Genomic DNA, 27,424 nt, shown 5'->3' on the forward strand with positions numbered 1-27,424 from the left:
GACAGAAATACAGGAGGCAAATACTCATTTATTAAGACTGTTCTTAGGCTACATTTAGTGTTGTTTAGACTTTAAACTGCAATGCGTTTATTTGTTCACTAGGTGGGTTCTGTGACTTATGGTATTTATTAATACGCCATTTGACCCCTAGAGAAAAACTGTAAAATAAATAAATAAATTAATAAATAAATAAATAATAAGATTATAAAATAAACTACTTTAAATTAATGAATACAAATGGGATTAAAATAAAATATGTTCGTTTGATATAACTTAAGTTGTAACTTAATAGAAGCATATTTTAGATTTATAATAATTTTTTAGTGTATACATTTGGGTGTTTATAAAAGATAGATGCCTTTTAAATTTTGGGGGATGGGGGTCCTTCACACGAGCATGATCATATTTGGGGGTTTCAAAGATTGAAAACTAGCATAAAGTGTAGATTTGCCACCATATAAGCTTAGTATACTTTTGTTTTATTTTTTAAGACTAAACTGCTTTTTAATTTGTTTAATTGTTCATTAAAAGCTAGACTACATTAAATATTTTTCTTTTAAAATTAATTTCAAGAGTATTTAAATGAACTTTAAATAAATAAATTTTAAAAAAGTAGTTAAAAATAGTGCCGTATCCATTCCAAAGTTGCGTAATGACGTCGCGCGTGACCAGCCGGTGTTTCCAGGGGAACGTGACTTGTTTAGGACTCTAAACAAGTAGCTATTTAGTCGCATTATTGCGTTCGATAAAAATATATATATTTTTTGTTAAAACGTTCGTACTCTATCCTAATTAATCCGTTTTGTTTTTTAATCTGGTGCATTGTAATTTTAAACTTTACCCGTATGTAGTTGTGACATAAATCAGGTCACATTCATTTAAACCTGAAAAGACTGTTGCGTCTTATTAGGATTTTTTATTATGAAATGTTGATTGCTAAATGCTGAAAAGTTTGATTTTAAATTATTATTTGGCTTGACAAGGCTTGTGAGGCTTGAATATAATGTCAAACTTGGCAGCTTATTTAAAATAATTAGTGCAGTACATAAGTCTACAAGACATTTTTTAAGCTCAATGTCTTAAAAATCCTTGTTTTGAGAATGACTGGGGAAATAACAAGCACACACAGGTTTGATGGTCACTCAGTTCGTAAGCGTATCAAATGTGAGGACCTCCAAATGTTGTTCCACAGTCAAGAGATTCAGAACCTGAGACCTCTTTCACTGCTCTGGCACTTGGACATCAATGGTGACAGGATGAATGGTTAGTACTTTCTTCACAAGCTTTCTCTAGTTTATTCATTCTTGAAGTTTTGACATCAATAATACAGTACAAATTCATCTTTAGACAGGTCTAAGGAGGTGAAATCGGAGTCTTCAGCTTATAAGAAGGATACAAGCACTCCAACCTCTTTGACACAGTTGTGCAAACAGCTGGAGGAGAGAATCACCCAGAAATCACAACATTACTCCATCTGCCATGAAGACAGACAGTCTCTGGTCAGTCTCAAACAGACACTCTAATAAATTCTAAATAATAAATCATTGGAAGCATTTGAAAAATAATTGAAAAAATATAGACAATTAAGCCGCAACAAACAGATGTTATTGTTTATGCATTCAATCTCAAACTTAAAGTATGAAGGAAGTATGAATTCATTTTTTAAATTAGTGATATATGTCTTTTCTTTTTGCTTTTGACATTCAGACGGCAGTGTTGACCTCTGAGCTGGGTCTGATCTGGCAGAACCTGAAAACCCCGTGTGTGGACACCACACTGACCCAGGAAGAGAAAGTGCAGCTGCACTGCCAGACATTCAGTGAAGTGCTGCACATCTGTGAGCAGCTGTTTCTTCACTACCTGCAGCTGACGAAAACTCTACAGAGGCGAGGCGTCTTCAGTGACTGTGCTAATCGCAGTAGGCTGGCAGCTCAGCTCGCTATGGACTGTACCAGACTGTGAGTGCTGCTCTTTTTACCTGAATTATAGTGACTTTTACAAGCTTTGATTCCATAAAATAGCCCATTTGATGACATATAGTGTGGCACTGCTTATGTAACTGTTTCTGTTTACAGCTTGAATGTTCGCTCCATAAGATGCAGGATTGTCACAGGAATCAAGTCTGCACGGAAGGCCAGAACAAATGCTGTTACAGAGCAGAAGGCACGGAGCATGGAGAGGTCCATGACGGGCACACCATGGGAAAAAGCTGTTGAGGATGACCTCAAGGAGGTGTGCTTGTGTGTACAGTATGTGTGTTTTAAAGAAAGACTGTAAGGTCAAATCAGTGAATTTCTGTGTTTCCAGATTCAGGAGAAAATCGGGGAGCTGGATCTGCAAAATGTGTATGACCTCCTGCCCTGCCACATGGAGCCAATTTGCAATAAGAGAGACACACAGTGTACGGCAAGATACACAGTTACATTTAGGGATAGTTCATCATATACTCACCCTCATGTTGTTCCAAACCTGTATGGAACACAAAAGGAGATATTTGGAATAATAGTATTTTTTCCCATACAATCAAAGTCAATAGGGTGTAATGTTGTTAGATAGATAGATAGATAGATAGATAGATAGATAGATAGATAGATAGATAGATAGATAGATAGACAGATGGATGGACAGATAGATAGACAGATGGATAGACAGACAGAAAGACAGACAGATAGATAGATAGACAGATAGATAGATAGATAGATAGATAGATAGATAGATAGATAGATAGATAGATAGATAGACAGACAGACAGACAGACAGACAGACAGACAGATAGATAGATAGATAGATAGATAGATAGATAGATAGATAGATAGATAGATAGATAGATAGATAGATAGATAGACAGACAGACAGATAGATAGATAGATAGATAGATAGATAGATAGATAGATAGATAGATAGATAGATAGACAGATGCATAGATAAATGGATAGACAGACAGACAGATGGGTAGATAGATAGATAGATAGATAGATAGATAGATAGATAGATAGATAGATAGATAGATAGATAGATAGATAGATAGATAGATAGATAGATAGATAGATGGATGGATGACAGATGGATGGACAGATAGATAGACAGATGGATAGACAGACAGACAGATAGATAGATAGATAGATAGATAGATAGATAGACAGACAGACAGACAGACAGATAGATAGATAGATAGATAGATAGATAGATAGATAGATAGATAGATAGATAGATAGATAGATAGATAGATAGATAGATGGACAGATAGATAGATAGATAGATAGATAGATAGATAGATAGATAGATAGATAGATAGATAGATAGATAGATAGATAGACAGACAGAAGGGTAGATTAACTGACAGACTGAAATGATGACAGAATCTGATTTTTGAATGAACTACCCCTTTAAATTGATGGGTTATAATTCAGGATGTGGCACCAGGACATTGTCATTTTTGCATGTATCCAGGTTCCACAGCCAGCATGGCCAGTATACCGACACAAGACCAGGATCAGAGTCCTAGTCCAAATCGGTTGTGCAGAATGAAGGTGAACAAGACTTTTTAATCATTTGCATTGCACAAATTCTATATTACAACTTTTCAAACTTGTAGATTTTATAATATTCTTCACAATTTGTCCTTCCACCCTCTCAGGGATGCCATTCCATGCCTGATCTACAGAGGGAGACACTGCTGGAGGAACTGGAGATAACACTGCCTGATCGGCCTCCATCCCCATCGGTCCTACTGTCCACAAATCCTCCCTCCAGCCTGGAGACACACATCAGTCCTGGGGAGGATCTGAGGAGGTTGGGCTGTAACGAAGTACCCATACACCATAACCATCACAGTATCTATGTGCATGAGTAATCTGAACTGAAACTGCATTTGTGCATATGTGTTTTTAGATTATTACAAGAGAGCGATTACAAGGATGACAGTAACTGTGAGACAGATCTGTGCCCGCTTATAGAAGCCATGATCTGTTATAATTCTAGCAGATTCCAAAGGCTCAAACAAAGACTACAGGTACAGAAATAAACTAACTGCAGACATAATCATGTGCAGAATACCTGTACCATCTGCAAATGTGACTTACAGTTGTTTTATTGGCATTTCTTTTTAGAAACTAATGGAGGAAGAGGAAGAAACAAAGAAGCACAAAATTCTTGTGGAGAAACCTTCAGACACACAAGGAGACGTGGTCATTATGGCGGTTTCACCTCAAACCATTATGCACATAACAGCAGCCCGAGTGTCCGATAGGGTTCTCCCGGAGACCATCAAAATGTACCCACCAGTCTACAATGACCTCAATAAAGAGGTGGTACTCTGATATCACAGCAGTGTTTAGCACTTTATAATATTTATTAATATTTTTAATTATTTTTATTTAGTTTTAATTTTTTTATTTCAGTTTTAGATTTAATTTTAGTACTTCAGCTTATTTTATTTCAGTTAGTTGACAAGGCAACAGTTTTTCATTATATATTTATATTTTATTTCAACTTTATTTCAATTAGTAAAACAGATTTTTAAAGGTACCATCGAATTGAAAATTGAATTTACCTCGGCATAGTTGAATAACAAGAGTTCAGTACATGGAAATGACATACAGTGAGTCTCAAACTCCATTGTTTCCTCCTTCTTATATAAATCTCATTTGTTTAAATGACCTCCGATGAACAGGCGAATCTCAACATAACACCAACTGTTACTGTTACGTCGGGATCATTAATATGTACGCCCCCAATATTTGCATATGCCAGCTCATGTTCAAGGCATTAGACAAGGGCAGGCAATATTAACGTCTGGATCTGTGCACAGCTGAATCATCAGACTAGGTAAGCAAGCAAGCAAGGACAACAGCGAAAAATGGCAGACGGAGCAATAATAACTGACATGATCCATGATATTTTTAGTGATATTTGTAAATTGTCTTTCTAAATGTTTCGTTAGCATGTTGCAAATGTACTGTTAAATGTGGTTAAAGTTACCATCGTTTCTTAGACAAAAGCCGTCGTTATTTTCATTATTAAACACTTGCAGTCTGTATAATGCACAAACACAACTTCATTCTTTATAAATCTCTCCAACAGTGTAGCATTAGCCGTTAGCCACGGAGCACTATCAACTTCATTCAGAATCAAATGTAAACATCCAAATAAATACCATACTTACGCGATTAGACATGCTGAATGACGAACACTTTGTAAAGATCCATTTGACGGTTATATTAGATGTGTGAACTTTTTTTATGCAATGATAGAGTCGAGAGCTCGGGAGGGGGCGGAGAGCGCGAGCAATTAAAGGGGCCGCAGCCTGAATCGGCGCATTTCTAATTATGCCTCAAAATAGGCAGTTAAAAAAATTTATTTAAAAAAATCTATGGGGTATTTTGAGCTGCAACTTCACAGACACATTCAGGAGACACCTTAGACTTATATTACATCTTGTAAAAAAACGTTCGATGGCACCTTTAATATTTATATATATATATATATCAACTAGGCTACAACATCTCATTTGTGTTATATTGGACTTACCTATATAATCATTATAAACCTCTAGATCGATTCAGCATCGGTCATTCAGATGGATCGGAACTTGGTTGGAGAAAATATGGAAATAAGCAAAGTCTATGAAGAACTATCCAAAAGTATTTCAACAAAGTATTTCAACTTTGATGAGGTAAGCTGAGTTAGTGCTTGTGGACTACCTGGGGTATTTTCAGATGTACATGTTTTGTAGGTGACATATCACAACATCCTCATATCATGAAGTTGAGAACATTAAAAGCAGTTTTCTATTTTTTATAGGACCCCAGGATTGAGCCTGCTCTGAAAAATTCCACATGCTGCTCAAAAAGAGTAATTGATGACAAGCTAATCAACCCATCATTCAGGAAGCCCAACCCATACAGCATATCCCACAGGTGTTCACTTCTTTCTTATTATCTATGATTGAGGTTCTTTGATACCCCAAAATTATAGAAATCTTTAATTTAACAACATAAATGCAGAGAGAGAACAGAGAGGGCTGCAAACAAAAAGAGGCCTGTGGATGCGACCACACGAGCGTATAGAGCCTGGTTTCAGTGGTGGAGGTGCCAACTATCAATGGATGATTATCTTAACTACATTTCCAACCAGGTAAGTTTATAATAGGAGTGTGTTTATGAGTAATAAATGCTAAATATATTCAGGATGGAGGCTCATTGCTTGTGTTATTTGTGCCCTGGTTTTAAAGGACTCTGATTATCTGTCAGTGCTGTTTCACCTGTATGACAGTGATGATGAAGAGGCAGAGAGACACAAGCTGACTCAGCTGCAGAGAGATGAGAGGAAAAGGTCTGGTATTAACAGATGGGATTCATTTCTAGTTTATCCTCCCTCATTTACTCTGAGAATGACACATGATGACTTGCAATTGTTTCGTCCATAACACAACACTTCTAATACCGGGAATGTGACTGTCAGCAAATGGCTAAACACAATTTTTTTGCCTGTTCCATTTTCTATAATTAAATCAAAGTTAGTCTGTAGATTTAGCTTCTAATTTTAATCTGACTGTGATCTCTTCCAGAAGGCAGCAGGAAAGGATGCGTTCACTTAGGAGACAGAAACAGGAATTTGTTCCTGGATTCTGGAACATCAATACTATAAAGATGGGAGGACTGGGGAGGGAACCAGAACTGGATGGCATGTTGTTGTTTTCTATAAAAAAATATTGGTACATTCATGAACATGCATTATTTAGTGTCCTAAAAGGCATGCGTGCTGAAATATCTGTGTTTCAGAGAGAAATCCAGAAGAGGAAATACAAGATGCAGTGAGTTCATGTTCTCTTCCTCATAATTATGCACTTCTGTTTTCCACTGATTTCTGCTTCATCTATTACATCATGTTAGCGTTATATTTAGGACAGGTTTCTATTTAGCAAAAATAATTATAGATAGATAGACAGACAGACATGATACGATACGATAGATGGATAGATAGATAGATAGATAGATAGATAGATAGATAGATAGATAGATAGATAGATAGATAGATAGATAGATAGATAGATAGAATACGATATGATAGTTTCGATACGATAGATAGAATACAATAGATAGAATACAATAGATACGATAGATATGATACGATAGATACAAAAGATAGATACTATACGATACGATAGATACAAAAGATAGATACGATACAATAGATAAAATACGATATGATAGATACAAAAGATAGATACAATACGTGGATACAAAAGATAGATTAGATAGATAGATAGAATACGATATGATAGTTACGATACGATAGATAGAATACAATAGATACGATAGATATGATAGATACAAAAGATAGATAAGATACGATAGATACGATATGATAGATACGATACGATAGATACAAAAGACAGATACGATACGATATGATACGATGCAATAGATATGATATGATAGATACAATATGATAGATACAAAAGATAGATACGATATGATAGATACAAAAGATAGATACGATACGATACGATAGATGCGATACGATATGATAGATACAAAAGATAGATAGAATACGATATGATAGATACAATATGATAGATACAAAAGATAGATAGATAGATTGAATACGATATGATAGTTACGATACGATAGATAAAATACAATAGATACGATAGATACGATACAATAGATACAAAAGATAGATAAGATACGATAGATACGATATGATAGATACGATACGATATGATAGATACAAAAGATAGATACGATACGATATGATACGATGCAATAGATATGATAGATACAAAAGATAGATACGATATGATAGATACGATATGATAGATACGATACGATAGATGCGATACGATATGATAGATACAAAAGATAGATACAATACGATAGATAGAATACGATATGATAGATACAAAAGATAGATACAATGCGATAGATACAAAAGATAGATACGATAGATAGATAGATAGATAGATATATAGATAGAATACGATATGATAGTTTCGATACGATAGATAGAATACAATAGATACGATAGATATGATATGATAGATAAAAAAGATAGATAAGATATGATAGATACGATAGATACAAAAGATAGATACGATACGATATGATACGATGCAATAGATATGATAGATACAATACGATAGATACAAAAGATAGATACGATGTGATAGAAACGATATGATAGATGCGATACGATATGATAGATACAAAAGATAGATACAATACGATAGATAGAATACGATATGATAGATACAAAAGATAGATACAATACGATAGATAGAATACGATATGATAGATACAAAAGATAGATACAATACGATAGATAGAATACGATAGATAGAATACGATATGATAGATACAAAAGATAGATACAATGCGATAGATACAAAAGATAGATACGATAGATAGATAGATATATAGATAGAATACGATATGATAGTTTCGATACGATAGATAGAATACAATAGATACGATAGATATGATATGATAGATAAAAAAGATAGATAAGATATGATAGATACGATAGATACAAAAGATAGATACGATACGATATGATACGATGCAATAGATATGATAGATACAATACGATAGATACAAAAGATAGATACGATGTGATAGAAACGATACGATAGATGCGATACGATATGATAGATACAAAAGATAGATACAATACGATAGATAGAATACGATATGATAGATACAAAAGATAGATACAATACGATAGATAGAATACGATATGATAGATACAAAAGATAGATACAATACGATAGATAGAATACGATATGATAGATACAAAAGATAGATACAATACGATAGATAGAATACGATATGATAGATACAAAAGATAGATACAATACGATAGATGCAAAAGATAGATACGATAGATAGATAGATAGATATATAGATAGAATACGATATGATAGTTTCGATATGAGAGATAGAATACAATAGATACGATAGATATGATATGATAGATAAAAAAGATAGATAAGATATGATAGATACGATAGATACAAAAGATAGATACGATACGATATGATACGATGCAATAGATATGATAGATACAATACGATAGATACAAAAGATAGATACGATGTGATAGAAACGATACGATAGATGCGATACGATATGATAGAAACAAAAGATAGATACAATACGATAGATACAAAAGATAGATAAGATACGATAGATACAAAAGATAGATACGATACAATACGACAGATATGATACGATAGATACAAAAGATAGATAAGATACGATATGATCGATACGATACAATATGATATGATAGATACGATATGATCGATACGATATGACATTGATTGATTGTTTGATCTTCAGTCTGGGGGACAGGCTGCATGTCCTGGAGAGGAAGATGAAGGTCCAGCTGCTGGTTTGCTGGATGGAGAACAGATGCAGGTCAGGCTGGAAAGGGTCTGGAACGCCCTGCATCTGCCACAAGGACAGCGGCTAGACATGGCCATCAAATACAGCTCCCATGAGTACAGAGACCATCTGCAGGAGGTAGAGATAATGAGAATGAACTCTTCTGCCTTTCCATCATGATCATCGAGGTTTTATGTTGTCACATGGATATATTTGTGCTATTAGGCAATTGCTGCATGGGAGCAGGCTGCTTGTTTGATCCAGAAGAGGGAGCTGTTGCTGTCTAGGTTAGAGGACTTTGAGAGAGAGGCATCTGACCCCAACAGATTTTTCCTGCAAGGTACATCAGAGGCACAGAATAATGAATTTTGACCCCTGAAATCTGCATTTGGGATGGTGTATTGCCTGCATGGCTTTATATTTTGAGACATTATTATGAATCAAATACAGATTCGTTGCGAATACACAGGTTATCATGGTTCATCTATCGCTAGAATGGAGGAGGCAAGTCATAGAGAGAAGCTCAACTTTCAGATTGCAGTTGTAGACCAAGAACTGTCCAAAACTATGGTTCACATCACAACCCGTTTCAATGACAACATCAGCTATAAGGTGAGTGCATTGGTTATCTGCACCACAAACTGTTCATCCTGTTGTTCGTCCTTATCGCTGCTGTTTTTTTCTCACAGGGTCGGCCGTACAGGGAGAAGATGCGCTGGGACCGTACTGAGATGCTGTACTGGCTGCAGCAGGAGAGGAGGGTCCAGGCACTGGAGATGTTTGTAGAGGGACGGACAGCTCTGCCTGTAAGGCTTCCTCCTCTGAGCCAAAACCAGGAGAACCATCAAACTCTCCACAAACAACCTCTATCAGACTGTGAGAGAAATGGCCGATTATTGCAACACTGTAAACTCTAAATATATATATTAATATATTAATATAATATATCAATGTAGGCCAAATACTAGCAAATAAAGTAAGATGCCAATTTTCATAGACCTGTTTCATTATTATTATTGTTTTAGTAGTTGCTAATGAACTTTCAGACTCTAAAAAGAAATATGCGTAAGTTTTTTATTTTTTATTTTTTTATTAATCGTTTTATAATTTATTTATATATCCCTTTTTTGGGCAGATATATCAGAATTATATCATTAAAATGTGAAAACAATTACAGTTTTGTGTTAAAACGAGATTAAATACATGTTGTTTATAAGTATTACACAACAGTGGTATTTTAGTATGATTGAGATACTATTATAGTTTTTATTAAAATTTTGAATTAGTTTTCATTTGTATATTTTTTTGTATATTGTTTTCATTTTAATTTTAGTTACATTTTTAGCAATTTTTACATTTCTGTTTTTTTTGGCATTTTTTTTTTTAATGTCTGTATAGTTTTATTTCAGTCTTAGTTATTTTAGTATATCAAGTTAAACTAATTGAATATGATTAATATTGCCTTGGCAACTAGCTGAAATAAAAGAAGATTATATGAAGATTTTTTTTTTTTTTTTCAGTAAATGTTTATTTTTTTTCCCAGTATTTCAAGTATTTTTTTATTTTTAGTTTTATATATATATATATATATATATATATATATATATATATATATATATATATATATATATATATATATATATATATATATATATATATAATTAAATTAATATTATTAATTTAAAGTAGTGTAGAAAATTGCAAATGATGGTAGCTATTAATTATTTTACATTATATAAATACATAATTATAAGTAGTGTGGAAAATGACAAATGATGGTATGAAATACATTAATTATTATTTTATTAATATTTTAACTGCTAAACTTGGTTGAATATTTTAAATGCATTATACAGGAAATATGCTATATGTTGTTTCACTTACTACCAGTAGTTGGCAGTGCTCTCTTTCCCTTTTGTTTGTGTTGATCCTGTCAACTGAAGAGAAGAGGAGATTCACGGCCCTCTGATTGGCTGTGTGCACATCACATCATGTTTTCTGTTTCCAAACGTTTCCTGTCGAATTTTCCATTTGGGATACATACATCTCTCTATTGTCAAAATATTTCCGAACGAAATGACAGCGAATAATAAGCCGTCGCCGGGTATGTAGTTTTATTTGTATGCTTAATATTTCAAATTCCCGCTTAAAGGAGCCGAATTATTTATTTTAGCTGATCATAACAGCACCAGTCGTCCAATGAGCAGCCTATTGAAAATTAATAAACATATATAAACAATAAATTATGTCTATAAACATATTAAATGTATATATAGATTATTTATTATTTTGATAAAAGTAAGAGTCACCTTGCGCTTAGATAATTCGATCTAACGTTACACTGGCAAAAACAGCAAATTTTATGGTTGATATGAGGCAATTTAGAGAGTTTATTATTATTATTATTTCTAGTGATACAAAACAACGATTATGAAGCAGCAGTTTTCATTTATTTCCATTGTTTGTAAACAGCACTGCAGAGTTATAATGACAGACTTTGACGTTTTAAAAGTCAACGGTGTCTATAAGCAGAGTCTTGCTCTCAATGACATCCATCAGCCACTTTTCCCTGAACTTCGTTTGTCCTGGAATATGCTTGAACCTGTTGGTTTCAACGAGGAAGTGAACGTCCACAGGCAGTGTGTCTGGTTTGATTTTGGAGATTTCTATGATGAAATACACGCTGGCTGTGGCTGTGGGGATCGGGGAAGTTCGGGTCGGGATGCTCCATTTGGCTTCGTACTGGTACTGCGTTTTAAACTCCAGCTCTGTTTCCTGGATAAACTTCAGACTGTAGAGCCAGCCGGGCTGCTGTATCTCCCATGTGTCCATGTACTGCCTGATCTGCTGCTCCCCGATCTCGATTGTAAAGTCTTTGCATGAGATCCAGTCGATATTTTTTATTTGATGCTCATATTGTGCGATATTTGCGCTGTCTAACTCCATAGCTGTCATGTTGACGTCGGTTTCCATGGTGATGACTGACTGGGGGAGGGTGTTGTATTAAATGTTTTAAAATGTTTTTTATATTCCATTTTGCTCATGTATGACTTTCTTCTGTGTAGCACAGAAAAATATTTCAAAGAATGAAATGGCTACTCTTTTCATGCAATTACAGTGAATGGAGCTTTATAACCTTAAAAAAGGCCACAAAAGCATTTTTCAAGTTTTCAAGTCATACCATAGCTTATATCATCAATAAATTGAAAGAGTTGAGAACTGGTTCAGTCTGATTCATCATGCAGGACGGTTTTTGTGAATTGGTTCAAATGATTTATTGAAAAGATCTGACTCAAAAGAACAATTATAAAAAAAAAATATTGTTATTGTTAAATAATTATAACATAAATATTTGTTTTATATATATATATACACAAACCCGATTCCAAAAAAGTTGGGATACTGTACAAATTGTGAATAAAAAAGGAATGCAATAATTTACAAATCTCATAAACTTATATTTTGTTCACAATAGAATATAGATAACATATCAAATGTTGAAAGTGAGACATTTTGAAATGTCATGCCAAATATTGGCTCATTTTGGATTTCATGAGAGCTACACATTCCAAAAAAGTTGGGACAGGTAGCAATAAGAGGCTGGAAAAGTTAAATGTACATATAAGGAACAGCTGGAGGACCAAGTTGCAACTTATAAGGTCACTTGGCAACATGATTGGGTGTAAAAAGAGCCTCTCAGAGTGGCAGTGTCTCTCAGAAGTCAAGATGGGCAGAGGATCACCAATTCCCCCAATGCTGCAACGAAAAATAGTGGAGCAATATCAGAAAGGAGTTTCTCAGAGAAAAATTGCAAAAAGTTTGAAGTTATCATCATCTACAGTGCATAATATCATCCAAAGATTCAGAGAATCTGGAACAATCTCTGTGCGTAAGGGTCAAGGCCGGAAAACCATACTGGATGCCCGTGATCTTCAGGCCCAGACGGCACTGCATCACATACAGGAATGCTACTGTAATGGAAATCACAACATGGGCTCAGGAATACTTCCAGAAAACATTGTCAGTGAACACAATCCACCGTGCCATTCGCTAAAACTCTATATGTCAAAAAAGAAGCCGTATCTAAACATGATCCAGAAGCGCAGGCGTTTTCTCTGGGCCAAGGCTCATTTAAAATGGACTGTGGCAAAGAGGAAAACTGTTCTGTGGTCAGACAAATCAAAATTTGAAGTTCTTTTTGGAAAACTGGGACACCATTTCGTCCGGACTAAAAAGGACAAGGACAACCCAAGTTGTTATCAGCGCTCAGTTCAGAAGCCTGCATCTCTGATGGTATGGGGTTGCATTATTGCGTGTGGCATGGGCAGCTTACACATCTGGAAAGGCACCATCAATGCTGAAAGGTATATCCAAGATCTAGAACAATAGTGGCAAACATGGCCTTGTCCCAACTTTTTTTGTGTTGATGCCATGAAATTTAAAAGCAACTTTTTTTTCCCCTTAAAATGATACATTTTCTCAGTTTAAACATTTGATATGTCATCTATGTTGTATTCTGAATAAAATATTGAAATTTTAAATTTCCACATCACTGCATTCTGTTTTTATTCACAATTTGTACAGTGTCCCAACTTTTTTGGAATCAGGTTTATATATATATATATATTTATTTTTAAAAACTGCATAATTTTTGAGAATTTGTTTAAAAAAAATGAAAATTAAGCACTCATTCGGCTCATGCTTCATGAATGAGGCCCGTTGTCTTTATGCAAAAACTTTTTTTTACTTTCATTATACTCATTCACTTTGAATATTAAATATTGTGGTTGGTTGCCTGGGCATTGCTATAAAGTTGCTCAAGTATTCTGAGAATTTAGCATAACTCCATGCAGTTGCTGTGTTTTGGATGGTTTCTTACTTTTTATGATATCAGACATTATTAATTTAATAATAAAAAATAACAATCTTTTACTTTACAGGTCGCCTTTAAAATGAGAAAAGCTCCTAAATAAAAATGGCTAAAGCTTTGACTGACCTCTGCAAGGCTCAGCAGCTCTGATGCCAAAACCACACAAGTGTGTCTCCTCAAGGAATATCCCAGAATTCCCTCGAGTAACCTCGCCGCATGTCGCGCATCAGGAGCACACTGGACACCGTTACCAAGGCCATGAGCGGAACGGTGAACACCGACCTCCTCTCCAAGATCACACGCCTCAAACCCAGTGCCCCCCAGGGCAAAACTATAGAAGTTAAAGTGGAATGCGCTGAGGCAGAGGCTGGAGCTGTCATGACTGTGGCAGCACCTGATCCGCCTAGGGAGAAAGAGGTGAAAAAAGACATGGAACCTCATAAAGAAACCCCAAAATCTATTAGTAATCCGTCGAGCAGCACAGGAAACACATCCAGCGGGGTTGCAAAGCAAACTCTGCAACGTTTCCAGCCTGCTGCATTCACAACAAACATGGATGAAACGTACAGTCACCTGGCTGAACATGTCAATGCCTACTTTGGAAGTGACACACGAGAGGACAAACGATCACAACTGGATAAGGGAGACACAACACCCTCGACATCTCAGATCCAACCTAGCACTCTTCCCAAAGTTAGCAAGGATCATACCCTTATGGCAGCACCTGTATCCCATAGATCCACACCTGAAACGCCCGCTGGTCCATCTGCAATTGACAAGGATGCCTCCATCCCAAGTCCACAAGCCCCTTCTGCCCCAGCTCAGGACGAGGGCGTTTCAGCCATCCCCATATCGCCAAGGAAAGGCATCAGTCATTATCTGTCCTACCCCAGGCCAAGCGTCCAGGCTTTTGTAGGTAACTACATCACTCCTCTCGTTCCAAAGTTCAGAACAGACTCAAAGGCCGGCATGGCGGAGAAGGACAAACCGCCTGGAATCGAAGTGGCCGCGCCCCAGGATCCAAAGAGTGCAGAAAGCAAGGAGCAGAAAGAGGCAGAGGAGAAAGCACAGAGGCTGCTGTCTCAGAGGGAAAAGGTACAATAATATCCCTGTAAACATAATAGAGTATATTGAGTTATTTTTAATTGAGTTATATTATTACATATATTTCAGTGTTATCTGCAGAATAGTTTTGGGGTTGAATCAAACAAAAATACAAAATTAAATACAAAATTTATTAGGTCAACTGGCAACATGATTGGGTATAAAAATTATTTACAAAATTAAATAAAGTTGGCAGAATACATACATACATACATACATATACATACATTTATATAAATACATTTTAGCAAAAAAAATTAATAAAAATAAAAAAATATATATATTTATTTATTTTTATTTTATTTTTTTTGCTAAAATGTATTTATATAAATGTATGTATATGTATGTATGTATGTATATATATATATATATATACATATTTATTTATATATATTTTATATAAATACATATATATATATATATAAATACATTTTAGCAAAAAAAATAAAATAAAAATAAATAAATATATATATATATATTTATTTATTTATTTTTATTAATTTTGTTTGCTAAAATGTATTTATATAAATGTATGTATATGTATGTATGTATGTATGTGTATATATATATATATATATATATATATATATATATATATATAAATGTGTATATATATATATATATATTTAAAGATTAAACGTAACTGTGTTGTATGTAGATAATAGCACGTGTTAGTGTGGATAACCGAACCCGAGCGCTGGTCAAGAGTCTTCAGCGAGTCACTGATGTGAAGATCACTATCAGCAGGGTGGAGGAACTGAGCTTCCACCTGCTGGAGTTTCCTGAGACCAGAGGAGTGGCAGTCTCTGTAAGTCTGTGTCCAACCATGTCTTTGCAGTGAAGACTACTTTATTTTTCTGCATTGTAGTCTCAATCAATAACTTTCTATTTTTAATTTCTTTCTTTCTCTTGCTGTGTTTAGGAGAAGATCATCTCGTGTCTATTGCGTTTGAGGCAGGCACGAGACGTCAAGCTGCAGGCTGCGGTGAGACAGGCTCTGGCCCTGGTGGGCTACAATGACCCGGTCAAAGGCAGAGGGATACGTGTCCTCTCCATTGACGGAGGAGGCACCAGGTGACAGACTGATTACAGTTGGGGGGAAAAAAAATGATTAACCTAAAGTTAACAGATTATGAAAGTACTTTAAAGATAAAAGTAGGTCAGCCCAAATTCACTTAAAAGTAGGTCATCCAAAAATAGAACTGACACAATTTTGCAATCCCTTTAGATGTTGTCTATCATCTTAGGCTCATTTTCATGTTTTAAATTTATCACAATTTTATCCATAATATAAAATGAAAATAAAATAAAAATGGCAGTGGGACATGCTATACTTAATCTAAAAGTAAATTTTTTTTTTTGGATAATTATCAATAATTATAGATCTATATATATAAATTAATTGGTATAATGGTAACACTTTATAATAGCATTTACAGCATTTGTTAATCTTAGCTAATGTTAATCTCAACAATTATTTTTAAGATCAAAAGTTGTATCTGTTAACATTAATGCACTGTGAACTAACAGGAATATGAACATTCTTAAGTAACATAAAGGTTAATAAATGCTGTAAAAATATATTTACTCAATGTTAGTTCATGTTAGTTAACTAATCTTAACAAATGAGACCTTATTGTAAAGTGTTACCGATATAATTATCAATTAAAGACCATATGAAATATTTAAATTACATTTTAAGTGAACAGCAAAATGCTAAAATGTAATTAATGTAGTGGAAAAAAAAACATATAAATATATAAATTAAAGATTGTGACCAATTACAGGATTTGAATTGTAACTGAACACTGAACACATTTGCGTAAATTTCCCTAAAAAATGTTGATCCTAATTTAAAAAAAAAAAAAAACGTCACGTGCATGATATTGTCCATGTCAACTACTCTTAAACTCATAATTTATTTCAGTGAATTGATCCTTTCATGATGTTATAAGGTTTATGAACATTATGTATTTGTTTTGTAGGGGTTTGGTAGCATTACAGGCTTTGCACAGGCTGGAGAGTTTGACAGGGAAGCCCATCTACCAGCTGTTTGACTACATATGTGGAGTTAGTACAGGTATATTATTACAGCTACTTGCAAAATGTCTACAAGGTGTAGAAGTGAACGATCTTCTTCTTCTATATCTTCTAAATCTTCTATGATTTTTCTTAGGGGCCATTCTGGCCTTTATGCTGGGTGTGTTCCAGATCCCTCTGGATGAGTGTGAGGAACTCTATCGGAAGTTGGGATCGGATGTCTTTAAACAAAACTTGATTGTGGGCACAGTGAAAATGGGCTGGAGTCATGCATACTATGACAGCCAGATTTGGGAGGAGATCCTCAAGTAAGACAGAAAAGCGTACTGTATTTGGACAACAATGTTTTGTTTTGTTTTGTTTTGTTTTATTTTATTTTTGTAATAGTGCAACAATATTTTGAAGCTGAAATAGAAAGAAACACATATAAAACTACATTGAAATAAAAGCAAAAATAAATCGCAATACATTAAATCTCATTTGCTATTTACATTAAATGTATTATTTTTTCCTTTTATTCACCACAGAGAGAGAATGGGACATGGACTAATGATCGAGACTTCCAAGAACCCTAAATGCCCCAAGGTGGGTTTCAAAATATATATTTGTAACAAAAATGCAATTCTTTTCCCTGTTTAGATAAATCACTCAATGCTTCCTCCAGGTGTCAGCAGTGAGCACCATAGTGAACAGAGGCCTGCCGCTGAAGGCGTATGTCTTCAGGAATTATAACTTTCTGCCTGGGGTTCGCTCACACTATTTGGGCGGCTGTCAACATAAAATGTGGCAGGCCATTCGAGCCTCCTCCGCTGCTCCAGGCTACTTCCAGGAATATGTACTAGGAAATGACCTCCACCAGGTAAACCACACAAAGTCCGGTCTGCATAATCTACACTATATTCGCTCTTGCTATCAACTTTATTTTTGCAAGACTATTTATTTTTAAAAGACCTTTTTAACATGTTAAGATGCCACCAAGTTCTCTGACTGTTGACATCATCCTTGGTCAGACATCTTGCAGTATTGAAAATCATTACAAACCCTTTTAGGTTCTTGTCAGAAGAAGAGGGAGGGAAAGCAAACTCTGCACATACAGTACATGCACTCAGACTATTTCCTGTGCTGTCTCATCAGGGCCGCACATTCGGACTCATTAGTGTTTTTGAGTGCCGTCACTCAGGGCCCTTCAATTCGGCTACCTTAAAGTGGCTCTCAAATTGCTGTTTGAAGAGATTCCTGTCAGAGGGATTGTTTAGACTCTTCAGTTCTCTAAACTACTTCTCTCTGAATCATTATAACCTTAAAGGGTTAGTTCATTCAAAAATGAAATTTCTGTCATTAAGTACTCACTCTCATGTCATTCCAAACCCGTAAGACCTTCGTTCATCTTCGGAACACAAATTAAGATATTTTTGATGAAATACAAGAGGTTTTTTTAATTCTCCAAAGAAAGCAACAAAATTACCACATTTAAGGTCCAGAAAAGTAGTAAAAACATCATTAAAATAGTCAACGTGACTGCAGTGGTTCAACCTTAATGTTATGAAGCGAAAGAAATACTATTTGTGTGCAAAAACAAAACAAAAATAACGACTTTATTTAACAAATTCATCTCTCTCCTGTCTTTTTCCTTCGTTATTTACGTTGCAGCACTTCTGGGTTCTACGTCAGAACGTCGACTCAATAATGAACCCGGAAGCTCTGGACCTTTTCTGGACCTTGAATGTGGTCATTTTTTTTGTTAATAAAACCTCTCGGATTTCATTAGAAATATCTTAATTTGGGTTCCGAAGATGAATGAAGGACTTATGGGTGTGGAACGACATTAGGGTGAGTAATTAATGACAAAAATTTCATTTTTGGGTGAACTAACCCTTTAAGGTCCATTCACACCATGGACGATAACTATAATAATAAAGATATCGTTTTAAAGAGGTCATGAACTTAATTATTGTATTATTTTATAAAGTTAGAAATAAAAGGTATTTTTCTTACCCTGATTTTAGCCCTCTGTTTTAAGGGGTGTGTCTGCTGTGAGACTGCAGTGTAAACGCCCACTGCTGTGATTGGCTAACATCTTTGCATATGGAAATAGCTAAGTATTAGTGTGGAATTCTCATGAAAACTTTTAGCATGTTTTTACTATTACAGCTCTCAAGGTTTTCTAATCATGTTGATTATAGCATTATATTTAGATCGTGGCATGACAGGTTGCAGTGATGAACATGTAGCTGATCATGTTGAGTGAATGAATGCAGTAATCTTGTCACACTAATGTATGCTTTCTTCATATCTAACAGTGCAAACACAATGTAAATAAGAGATTTGTTGATTCTAACGGGAGTTTTGGCAAGAGTCCAGAACACTCAGCGATTACCAGCGATTGTAAAAGGAGCGTTCTTTGATTGCTTTCTATGTATCATTTAATCACAGTTTAAATAACAGATTATTTTCATCCTACTAAGAGAAACAATGTGAAGTTGACTGGTTTGATGATTTCTGACTAAACGATTTTGAGACAAAAACATCGGACTGGTGATTTTGGTTAGACATGTACATATAATCCATACATATCAAACGATCTGTAACAAAGCAACAATGACACATAAAAAAAAAGTGTGTTGCACCATTCCTGTTGGATCCAATATAGAAGGCACAGCATCGTTTGTTAATTTCAGGCTCTCTGCAAATTCAAAACAGTTACTGTGTTTTTCGACAACCTGGCACTGCACAACGTTTTGCACTCTTCAAAGGCATGTTTATCGCAGTTGCTCGATCCAGTGTTAGCGTCACATCTATTATTTACCTACAACTACTTGTCGTGCTCGAATCAGTGGGCGGGGCTACTGAGGAACGATATTGTTGGAATCACATTTTTTTCCAGCTGATGAACACTAAAAACTATGACAGCTAATCCTGCTTTAAAGAGCTTGAGCATACAGCGGCAGAAGCGTGCTTATCATAAACAGAATGCTATCGTGCGTTGATGTGGACACTATTATAGTTATCATTATAGTTATCTTTAAAGTTATTGCTCTTGAAATCAACAGGCCTTTAAAGTGTGATTGCATATTCAAAATATGCATCAAGATACGCACTGTAAAACAAAAGGGATACACAAACAAGATTTGTTCAGGAAAGTGTATTATTTTTAATAGTTCATGACCTGAATATGTGTCTGCAGTCTGCACTACACTGGCGTAGCTGTCAGGTCTTTTTTGCCTGTCTGCTTGTCTTCATCCAGCTCAAACTGGCACAGACCCACCTCTGCCACACTGAACGCACCCTCACAGCCTGAGATTTCATCAGCCTAAAAGTCTCTCCGCCAAGCGGCAGACATTAATGTTGAATCGTAGCCCTCAGCGATGCCTGTTAAGCCATTAGGAAGGCGTCATTCTGTCCGTCTGCCTATTGACACCCACCAAGTTCACATACAGCTTTCCACAATGTCCCTGTTGTCCCAAAAAGGCCAATAAAGCTGTTGCTCTCCGAACTAAATGAATGCCCAGATTCATTCAGAGTCCGATGAGATCTGTGGTCAATAGGAAGATGAGCCTGTTATTATATAGAAATGGCAGAATGAAACGGCATGTGAGACTTTTAAGTTTTACACACGTCACATGGGTAAATGGTGTGTTTTTATATATATATATATATATATATATATATATATATATATATATATATATAAATGAGTAATATTGTACCTATTAGTATTCATTTATTCAAAGTACATTTAAAATAAAGTTAATTTCTGAATTATAATTCATTTTGATATTTTTGGGGGCATAAACTAAAAAAATGTACTGATATGTCACATGAGTAAATGATTTTTTTTTTTTTCTGTTCATTTATATAAAAAAAAAAATTAATCTATTAAGTTATTCAAAATACAGTTCATTTCTGAATTAAAATTCATTTTGATATTTCTTGGGGCCATTAAGCAAAAAATTATATGTCACATAGGTATTTTCAATCTCGTCATTTATTAAAAATACACCAAAAATACAGTTCATCCCTGAATTGAAATTAATTGTAATATTTTTAGGGGGGCATAAAGTTAAAAATGTCCTGATATCATAATAAAGAAAAAAACTTTATTAAAAGAATGAATAATCTCATTTATTTTTTATCATTATTTCTTAGATAAAAATAATAGTATTTTTATGAAATATTCTTTACTTCTTATTAATAAAGTCATGTGGTGCAACCAGAAAAGCTGAAATGTTTTCTTTTTCCATTATTTAATAAGATTCTTCCTTTTCTTTATCATGGACACTCTTACATACCATTGACCCACATGATGCTTTCATGCGTCCATCAGAAATAACCCTCATTTTGCGGTCAAATGTTCTTTGGGGAACAATAGAAGAGAAATTTTGAGTGACATTGCCCTCAGGGAAGGCCTAATTTATTGTCGAACAAGATGAGAATGAACTATTTTTAGTTGGTATTCATTCTTCATCTAATAGCCCATGTAGATGATTCCAACTTTTTGGCCTAAGGGCCAACCAAACCCACTTAGTGCACATTCATTAGGTTAATCTTCCCATGATCCAATCTTCCTCATCTAAAAATGCTGTGATGTGTTTTGATGTATGTTTTTGCAGTGTGGGATGAATGTGTTCTCATTAAAATGCAAATGTTGTGGAGGCTCTTGGCTCTAAAACCTGTTGCCAACAGAGCACTCGATGCCCAGACTCCGAATGCCACCAGTGGCAAAGCCGCTCTCTGTCTCTCGCTCTCTCTCTCTCTCTCTTGCTCTGAATAGCACTCCAGTTTCTTCTCAACATGCCAGGCCTGTAATCTGTTATGCATACTCTTCTCAAGGGCTTTCAACCATCAAACAAGAAGTCAGTCCTCTACTGTTTGTTTGTTTTTCTTCTTTGTTTGATTGATTCATCGATTCATTCATTGAAGGGATACTTCACCCAAAAATGAAAATTCTGTCATCATTTACTCACCTTCATTGAGGAAATAGGATTTTCTTTCTCCTGTGGAACACAAAATAAGAAGTTTTATTTTATTTCAAATTTTTTAGTTTTAGTTACAAACTGGATGGTGACCGTCTGCAAAAAGCATCATAAAAGTAGTCCTTATGACCTATATGCATTATATTCAAAGTCTACTAAAGCAATATGATAGTTTTCAGAGAATAACAGAGTGAAACTTAAGCTTGACAGCCATGGCCACCATTCCCTTTTTTATTGTATTGAAAAGAGCAGCTCAGACATTCTGCTAAGCATCTTCTTTTTTGTTCCATGGAAGAAAGAAATGCATACAGGCTTCAAAAGACATGAGGGTGAGTAAATAATGACAAAATTTTCATTTTGGGGTGAAATATCCCATTAATTAGCTTTTAATTGATTGATTTAATGAGGTATCATCTGTTAACTTTGGACTCAGAAAGCAGCATGTAATTCTCTGATGTGCATCAGTATCCATGTCACTAAAATGTAGGGCATGCTAGAGAAATAAAGGATGTGGTTTAGCGGATGATTTCATCTTGTTTTCTATGATGTACTCCTTGGAAACAGAGAAGAATGATGCCAAGTAAATGGATTTCATATGCCTCAGGTTAAATGAACACATCTACCCACGTCTCCTACAGAGGAGAGATCCTTCATGCATTATACTCAACAGTGATGATTCCTATAATCATATCAGCTGGAAATGCAAATTCACCTCTTTTATGTTGTAACTCTAGTATTTCAAAGAATAACCCAGATTTCCACAAAGAAGACTTGCTTTTGGACAAGAATAGATACAGTCTGGCAGAACCTTGAGATTTCTTTTAAATAGTATATTTTAGTTTCTCCAATTGCAGTTGAGATGGAGCACACAAGAATCTCTTCTCGCTTTCTCACACATACGGTTAGTTGAATGTGATATAGTTAAAATGTGGTTAATGTTTTTGATGTTATTCAGGACGGTGGTCTCTTGATCAACAACCCTACTGCTCTGGCCATCCACGAGAGCAAGTGTTTGTGGCCCAATACCCCTGTGCAGTGTGTGGTGTCTCTGGGCACAGGCCGATACGAAACCGTTGCCAAGACCAGCTCGAGCACTTACACCAGCCTGAAGACCAAACTCACCAACGTCATCAGCAGCGCCACAGACACCGAAGGTGAGAAGATAGGGTCACATGATCACATTTGTATGCTGTAAGTGCATTGTTCTGTGCTGTGTGTAGCACCTACAGCTCTGCATATCCCTCTGAAAGAAAATTAGAAACTCTCAATTTGATTTTAACAATTTATACAACACATTTGAACATGAATTGTGTCATTTACAAATTAATTCCATGTTTTTGCACCAAAAAAAATTAAAATAAAAAAAACGATTTTAATTAATTTTTTAAAATTATTTTAAAATTAAATGAAATTATTTAACATAAATATATACAGTAGGGATCGAAAGTTTGGGAACCCCTTTCAGAATCTGAAAATGAAAATTTTTTACAAAACAAGAGAGATCATACAAAATGTCCACATTTTTTTTTTTTTTTTTGTTGGAATATAATTTTTTTCATTTAGTACTGCCCATCGGAAGCAACAGAAGATACTTGCATGTTTCCCAGAAGAAAAAATAAGTACAATTTACCTTGATCTTCAAATTCAAAAGTTTTCACCCCCCGACTCTTAATGCACTGTGTTTCCTTCTGGAGCATCAGTGAATGTTTGAACCTTTTTTAATAGTTGAGTTTGAGTCCCTCAATTGTCCTCAGTGTGAAAAGATGAATCTCAAAATCCTACAGTCACTGCTGGAAAGGGTTCAAATATGCAAAAATGCTTGAAAACTGATGAATCCGCAGGAGCTGGAGGAATTTTCTGAAGAACAGACCTCAGTTTAACTGCTCAGGACAAACAAGAGACTCATGAACAATCATCACAAAACATAAAAACAGTCGTGGATCATCAGGTAACCACACACAGTATTGAGTATCAATGGTTCCCAAACTTTTGCAGGCGGTTATTTTAATAAATTCAGCTATTTTTTTTGTCTTGTGGGCTTTATGTAAACGTCTTTTATGTAAAATATCTTACTCAGGACAGTACTAAACAGAAAATAACATGCATTTTGTATGATCTCTCTTGTTTTGTTAAAATTTTTCACATTTTCACAGATTCTGAAAGGGGTTCCCCAAACTTTCGATCCCCACTGTAACATATAATATACAAACATAAAAATTGGATTATATAAAATTAATAAATTATATAAAAAATATAGCATATATTATTGTCCCCTAATGATCTCTCCTTGTGTTATGATGCTTGGTTGAATATGCTACAAAATTAAAGTCCCTGGTCATCTGAATAATGAGAAAATGTAGCACCTACAGCTCTGCATATCTAGATGTCGAATCCCAAAGATAGAATTGAACTGCTTAGGTTTATTTTTAAACAAGATCCTTGATCATTTCAGTCTGATTTTAACAGTTTGAGCATGAATTCATCATTTAGAAAACTAATTCCATAAGAATGATTTTGATTTTGGCACAAACACATAAAATAACTAAATGTATTAAAATTCCTTTAATTTAATTACATTTAAATAACAATTAAAGTATACATTTTTATTCAAAAATATATAAATTAAAAGTGTAATATGACTTTCTCAAAGAGGCCAATTATAGGCCTTTTTTACAAAGTCTGGATTTTGTTTTTGGTGTCTACTAGAATACTAGTTTTCATGCTTGAATGTTCAAAAAACGCATTTTTGTTAAAAAATTTTCATTGTTAAAAAAACCGCATTTTTATATTATTGCAGCACCTCTCTTCCCAGTCTGTCATTAATGCTCTGTTTACTTCCTGTGTCTATGAAGCCCCTCCTTCTGAAAAGCTCAATGTGCTCTGATTGGTCAGCTGGACCACTGTGTTGTGATTGGTCAACCATTTTGAGTGTGTTTTATAAATCACACTTCTTACCATAATCGTGAGTTTCAACACACTACTAACCCAACTCAACCAGGCCTCACCCCATTAGTTTGCGTATACCTTGGGCGGGAATTATTTCAATTAAAACTCTTTGGAGTGGACTTTGTGATTTGTAACTTTGCAGACCTGTTTCATGCTCAAACAGCAACATTACACACTAAAGAAAGTTGAAAATGTCAAAAAAGCATAATAGGTCCTCTTTAAATGAGGAAGCATTGCTATTGTTGCAGCCCTTTTTCACTCATTACATAAACTACTAATAATCATTTCTGTTTATATTGTAGAGGTCCACACGATGCTGGACGCCCTCCTCCCCCCGAACACCTACTTTCGTTTGAACCCTTACATGAGTGAGGATGTCCCATTGGATGAGAACAGGCAGGACAGGCTGGACTTTATGCTAGCTGAAGGTCGCAACTACCTGGAGCGCAACGAGAATAAGTTAAGGAAAGTGGCTAGTGTTCTCACTCAAGAAAAGGGCGTCGTTCAGAAGCTAGCCGAATGGGCACAACTTAAAGCTGACATGTATGATGGATTTCCCTTTCGCTCCAAACTCTAAAACTCGCACCCTAAACTAATCTAGCACAACCACTGACCTTTTCCGTTCTCTCTATAATGTATAACAAAGAAAACAGTGCATTACAATGGAATTAAGTTACATTGTCAAAGTCTGTTGCATCATATCGAGCACTTAAGAAGATTGAATAGGTTGATTAGGTTCATTATTGTCTCTGTTGTGGGTCTTGTTTGAAACAAAGAGCCTTGCAAGCATGAAATGTTAGCAGCAACACTGACTAGTAATTACTTGCATTTGCTGCTTGTTGTTTGTTGGGATGTAATAATGTAATTTTGATCCATTAATTTGCAATAGTATAGGATACAATTGCTGTTGTTTTGTGTCTCTCCTCAAGAAAATTGCTTTTTTTCTGCACAATAATGCAGGTAGAGTTGACTGAACTAACAGTACTGTAGTTAGCATGAGGTGAGTTGCTAGTGCACAGATTGAAGTGTGTGTAAATAGTTTTCAATTTTTCATTCAGAGTGAAATGCTCATAATTATCAAGCTTGAAATTTCATGTCAGACCACAAAGGGAACTAACAGCACTGTCTGATGTTTTAAAAAGTTTGCACAGAATGTTTTGAAAGCACTCAGTGCAGTTGTATTATTGCTGAAGATGGCTCTTACATTGTTATTGTGGAAATACTAATGAAATGATCATTGATTTACTACTATGTTTGAATGCCTCAGCTGTTTTTCAGTATACATCTTTATTTGCTTCTGTGTGCACTTGGGAAGAAAATATTTTACATAATTTATTGGTTCTGTTCAGATCGAGTGTATAATATGTAAAATATCATTAATCCTTGAATGTGTTGAGTAAAATTATGAGTGTTGTAGATTCAATTTTAACAGCTTGATTCCGAAATACCATTTTCCTCATAACACCTTTAAACTGTATTACCTCGTGGTTATGAAGAGAAATAAATTATTTTAAATCTCAATTTATTCCAATTTCATTTTTTTTTCTCTCTCAGATAAGATATTAAAGTACGGAAAAGGATTAGGGCCACGCAATAATAAAAAAAATAAAACCATTTTGAGATTAAAGTTGTTAAATTTCGAGAAAAAACTCGTTAAATTTCGAAAAAAAAGTCGAAATAAAATGTTGAGAATAAAGTCATTAAATTACGAGAAAAAAATTGTTAAATTATGAGAACACATTTGTTAAATTATGAGAAAAATGTCATTAAATTTCGAGAAAAAAGTCGAGATAAAATGTTGAGAATAAAGTCATTAAATTATGAGAATAAAGTCATTAAATTACGAGAAAAAGCCGAGATAAAATATTGAGAATTAAGTCATTCAATTACGAGAAAAAAGTCGTTAAATTATGAGAACAAATTTGTAATTTAACGACTTTTTTCCTTATAATTTATTGAGTTTATTCTCAACATTTTATCTCAACTTTTTTCTCGTAATTTAATGAGTTTGTGTAACGAAGCGGGAGTCATGGTAAGATCCAAATGCAAGCTTTATTAAGAATGTCGTACAGGCAGGGTCAATCAGGAGCAGACGAGAACAG

General features: G+C 34.8%; 3 protein-coding genes across 4 annotated transcripts; 2 read left to right on the plus strand and 1 right to left on the minus strand.

The window, feature by feature from the left end:
• The first annotated feature begins 642 nt into the window (after positions 1-642).
• On the plus strand, positions 643-10,367 carry ccdc87 (coiled-coil domain containing 87). Its single transcript, XM_067392231.1, has 19 exons — positions 643-1,263; positions 1,348-1,499; positions 1,708-1,958; positions 2,076-2,232; positions 2,308-2,401; positions 3,451-3,530; positions 3,638-3,792; positions 3,892-4,012; positions 4,110-4,307; positions 5,555-5,674; positions 5,803-5,918; positions 6,006-6,135; positions 6,233-6,333; positions 6,569-6,684; positions 6,783-6,814; positions 9,345-9,527; positions 9,615-9,729; positions 9,859-10,001; positions 10,079-10,367. Exons 1-19 carry the CDS (start codon positions 1,101-1,103, stop codon positions 10,304-10,306), a joined length of 2,655 nt encoding a protein of 884 aa, XP_067248332.1. The 5' UTR covers positions 643-1,100; the 3' UTR covers positions 10,307-10,367.
• A 995-nt stretch (positions 10,368-11,362) lies between these two features.
• Positions 11,363-26,814, plus strand: pnpla8 (patatin-like phospholipase domain containing 8). Of its 2 annotated transcripts, none has more exons than XR_010895707.1 (10): positions 11,363-11,493; positions 14,330-15,354; positions 16,022-16,171; positions 16,286-16,437; positions 17,349-17,443; positions 17,540-17,711; positions 17,931-17,988; positions 18,068-18,262; positions 19,054-19,233; positions 19,424-22,067. XR_010895707.1 is itself a non-coding variant. In XM_067391821.1 (10 exons), the coding sequence occupies exons 2-10, from the start codon at positions 14,476-14,478 to the stop codon at positions 25,897-25,899; spliced, it is 2,175 nt and encodes a 724-aa protein (XP_067247922.1). In that variant the 5' UTR covers positions 11,363-11,493; positions 14,330-14,475; the 3' UTR covers positions 25,900-26,814. The 2 variants fall into 2 exon arrangements, 1 of the variants encoding a protein (XP_067247922.1); XM_067391821.1 differs by lacking the exons at positions 19,054-19,233; positions 19,424-22,067 and adding exons at positions 23,332-23,530; positions 25,625-26,814.
• On the minus strand, positions 11,507-12,583 carry akap14 (A-kinase anchoring protein 14). The gene has a single exon (XM_067391822.1). It carries the CDS (start codon positions 12,360-12,362, stop codon positions 11,895-11,897), a length of 468 nt encoding a protein of 155 aa, XP_067247923.1. The 5' UTR covers positions 12,363-12,583; the 3' UTR covers positions 11,507-11,894.
• Positions 26,815-27,424: the final 610 nt, after the last annotated feature.

The sequence above is a fragment of the Chanodichthys erythropterus genome, chromosome 8 (assembly GCF_024489055.1).
Source record: "Chanodichthys erythropterus isolate Z2021 chromosome 8, ASM2448905v1, whole genome shotgun sequence".
Lineage (NCBI taxonomy): Eukaryota > Metazoa > Chordata > Actinopteri > Cypriniformes > Xenocyprididae > Chanodichthys > Chanodichthys erythropterus.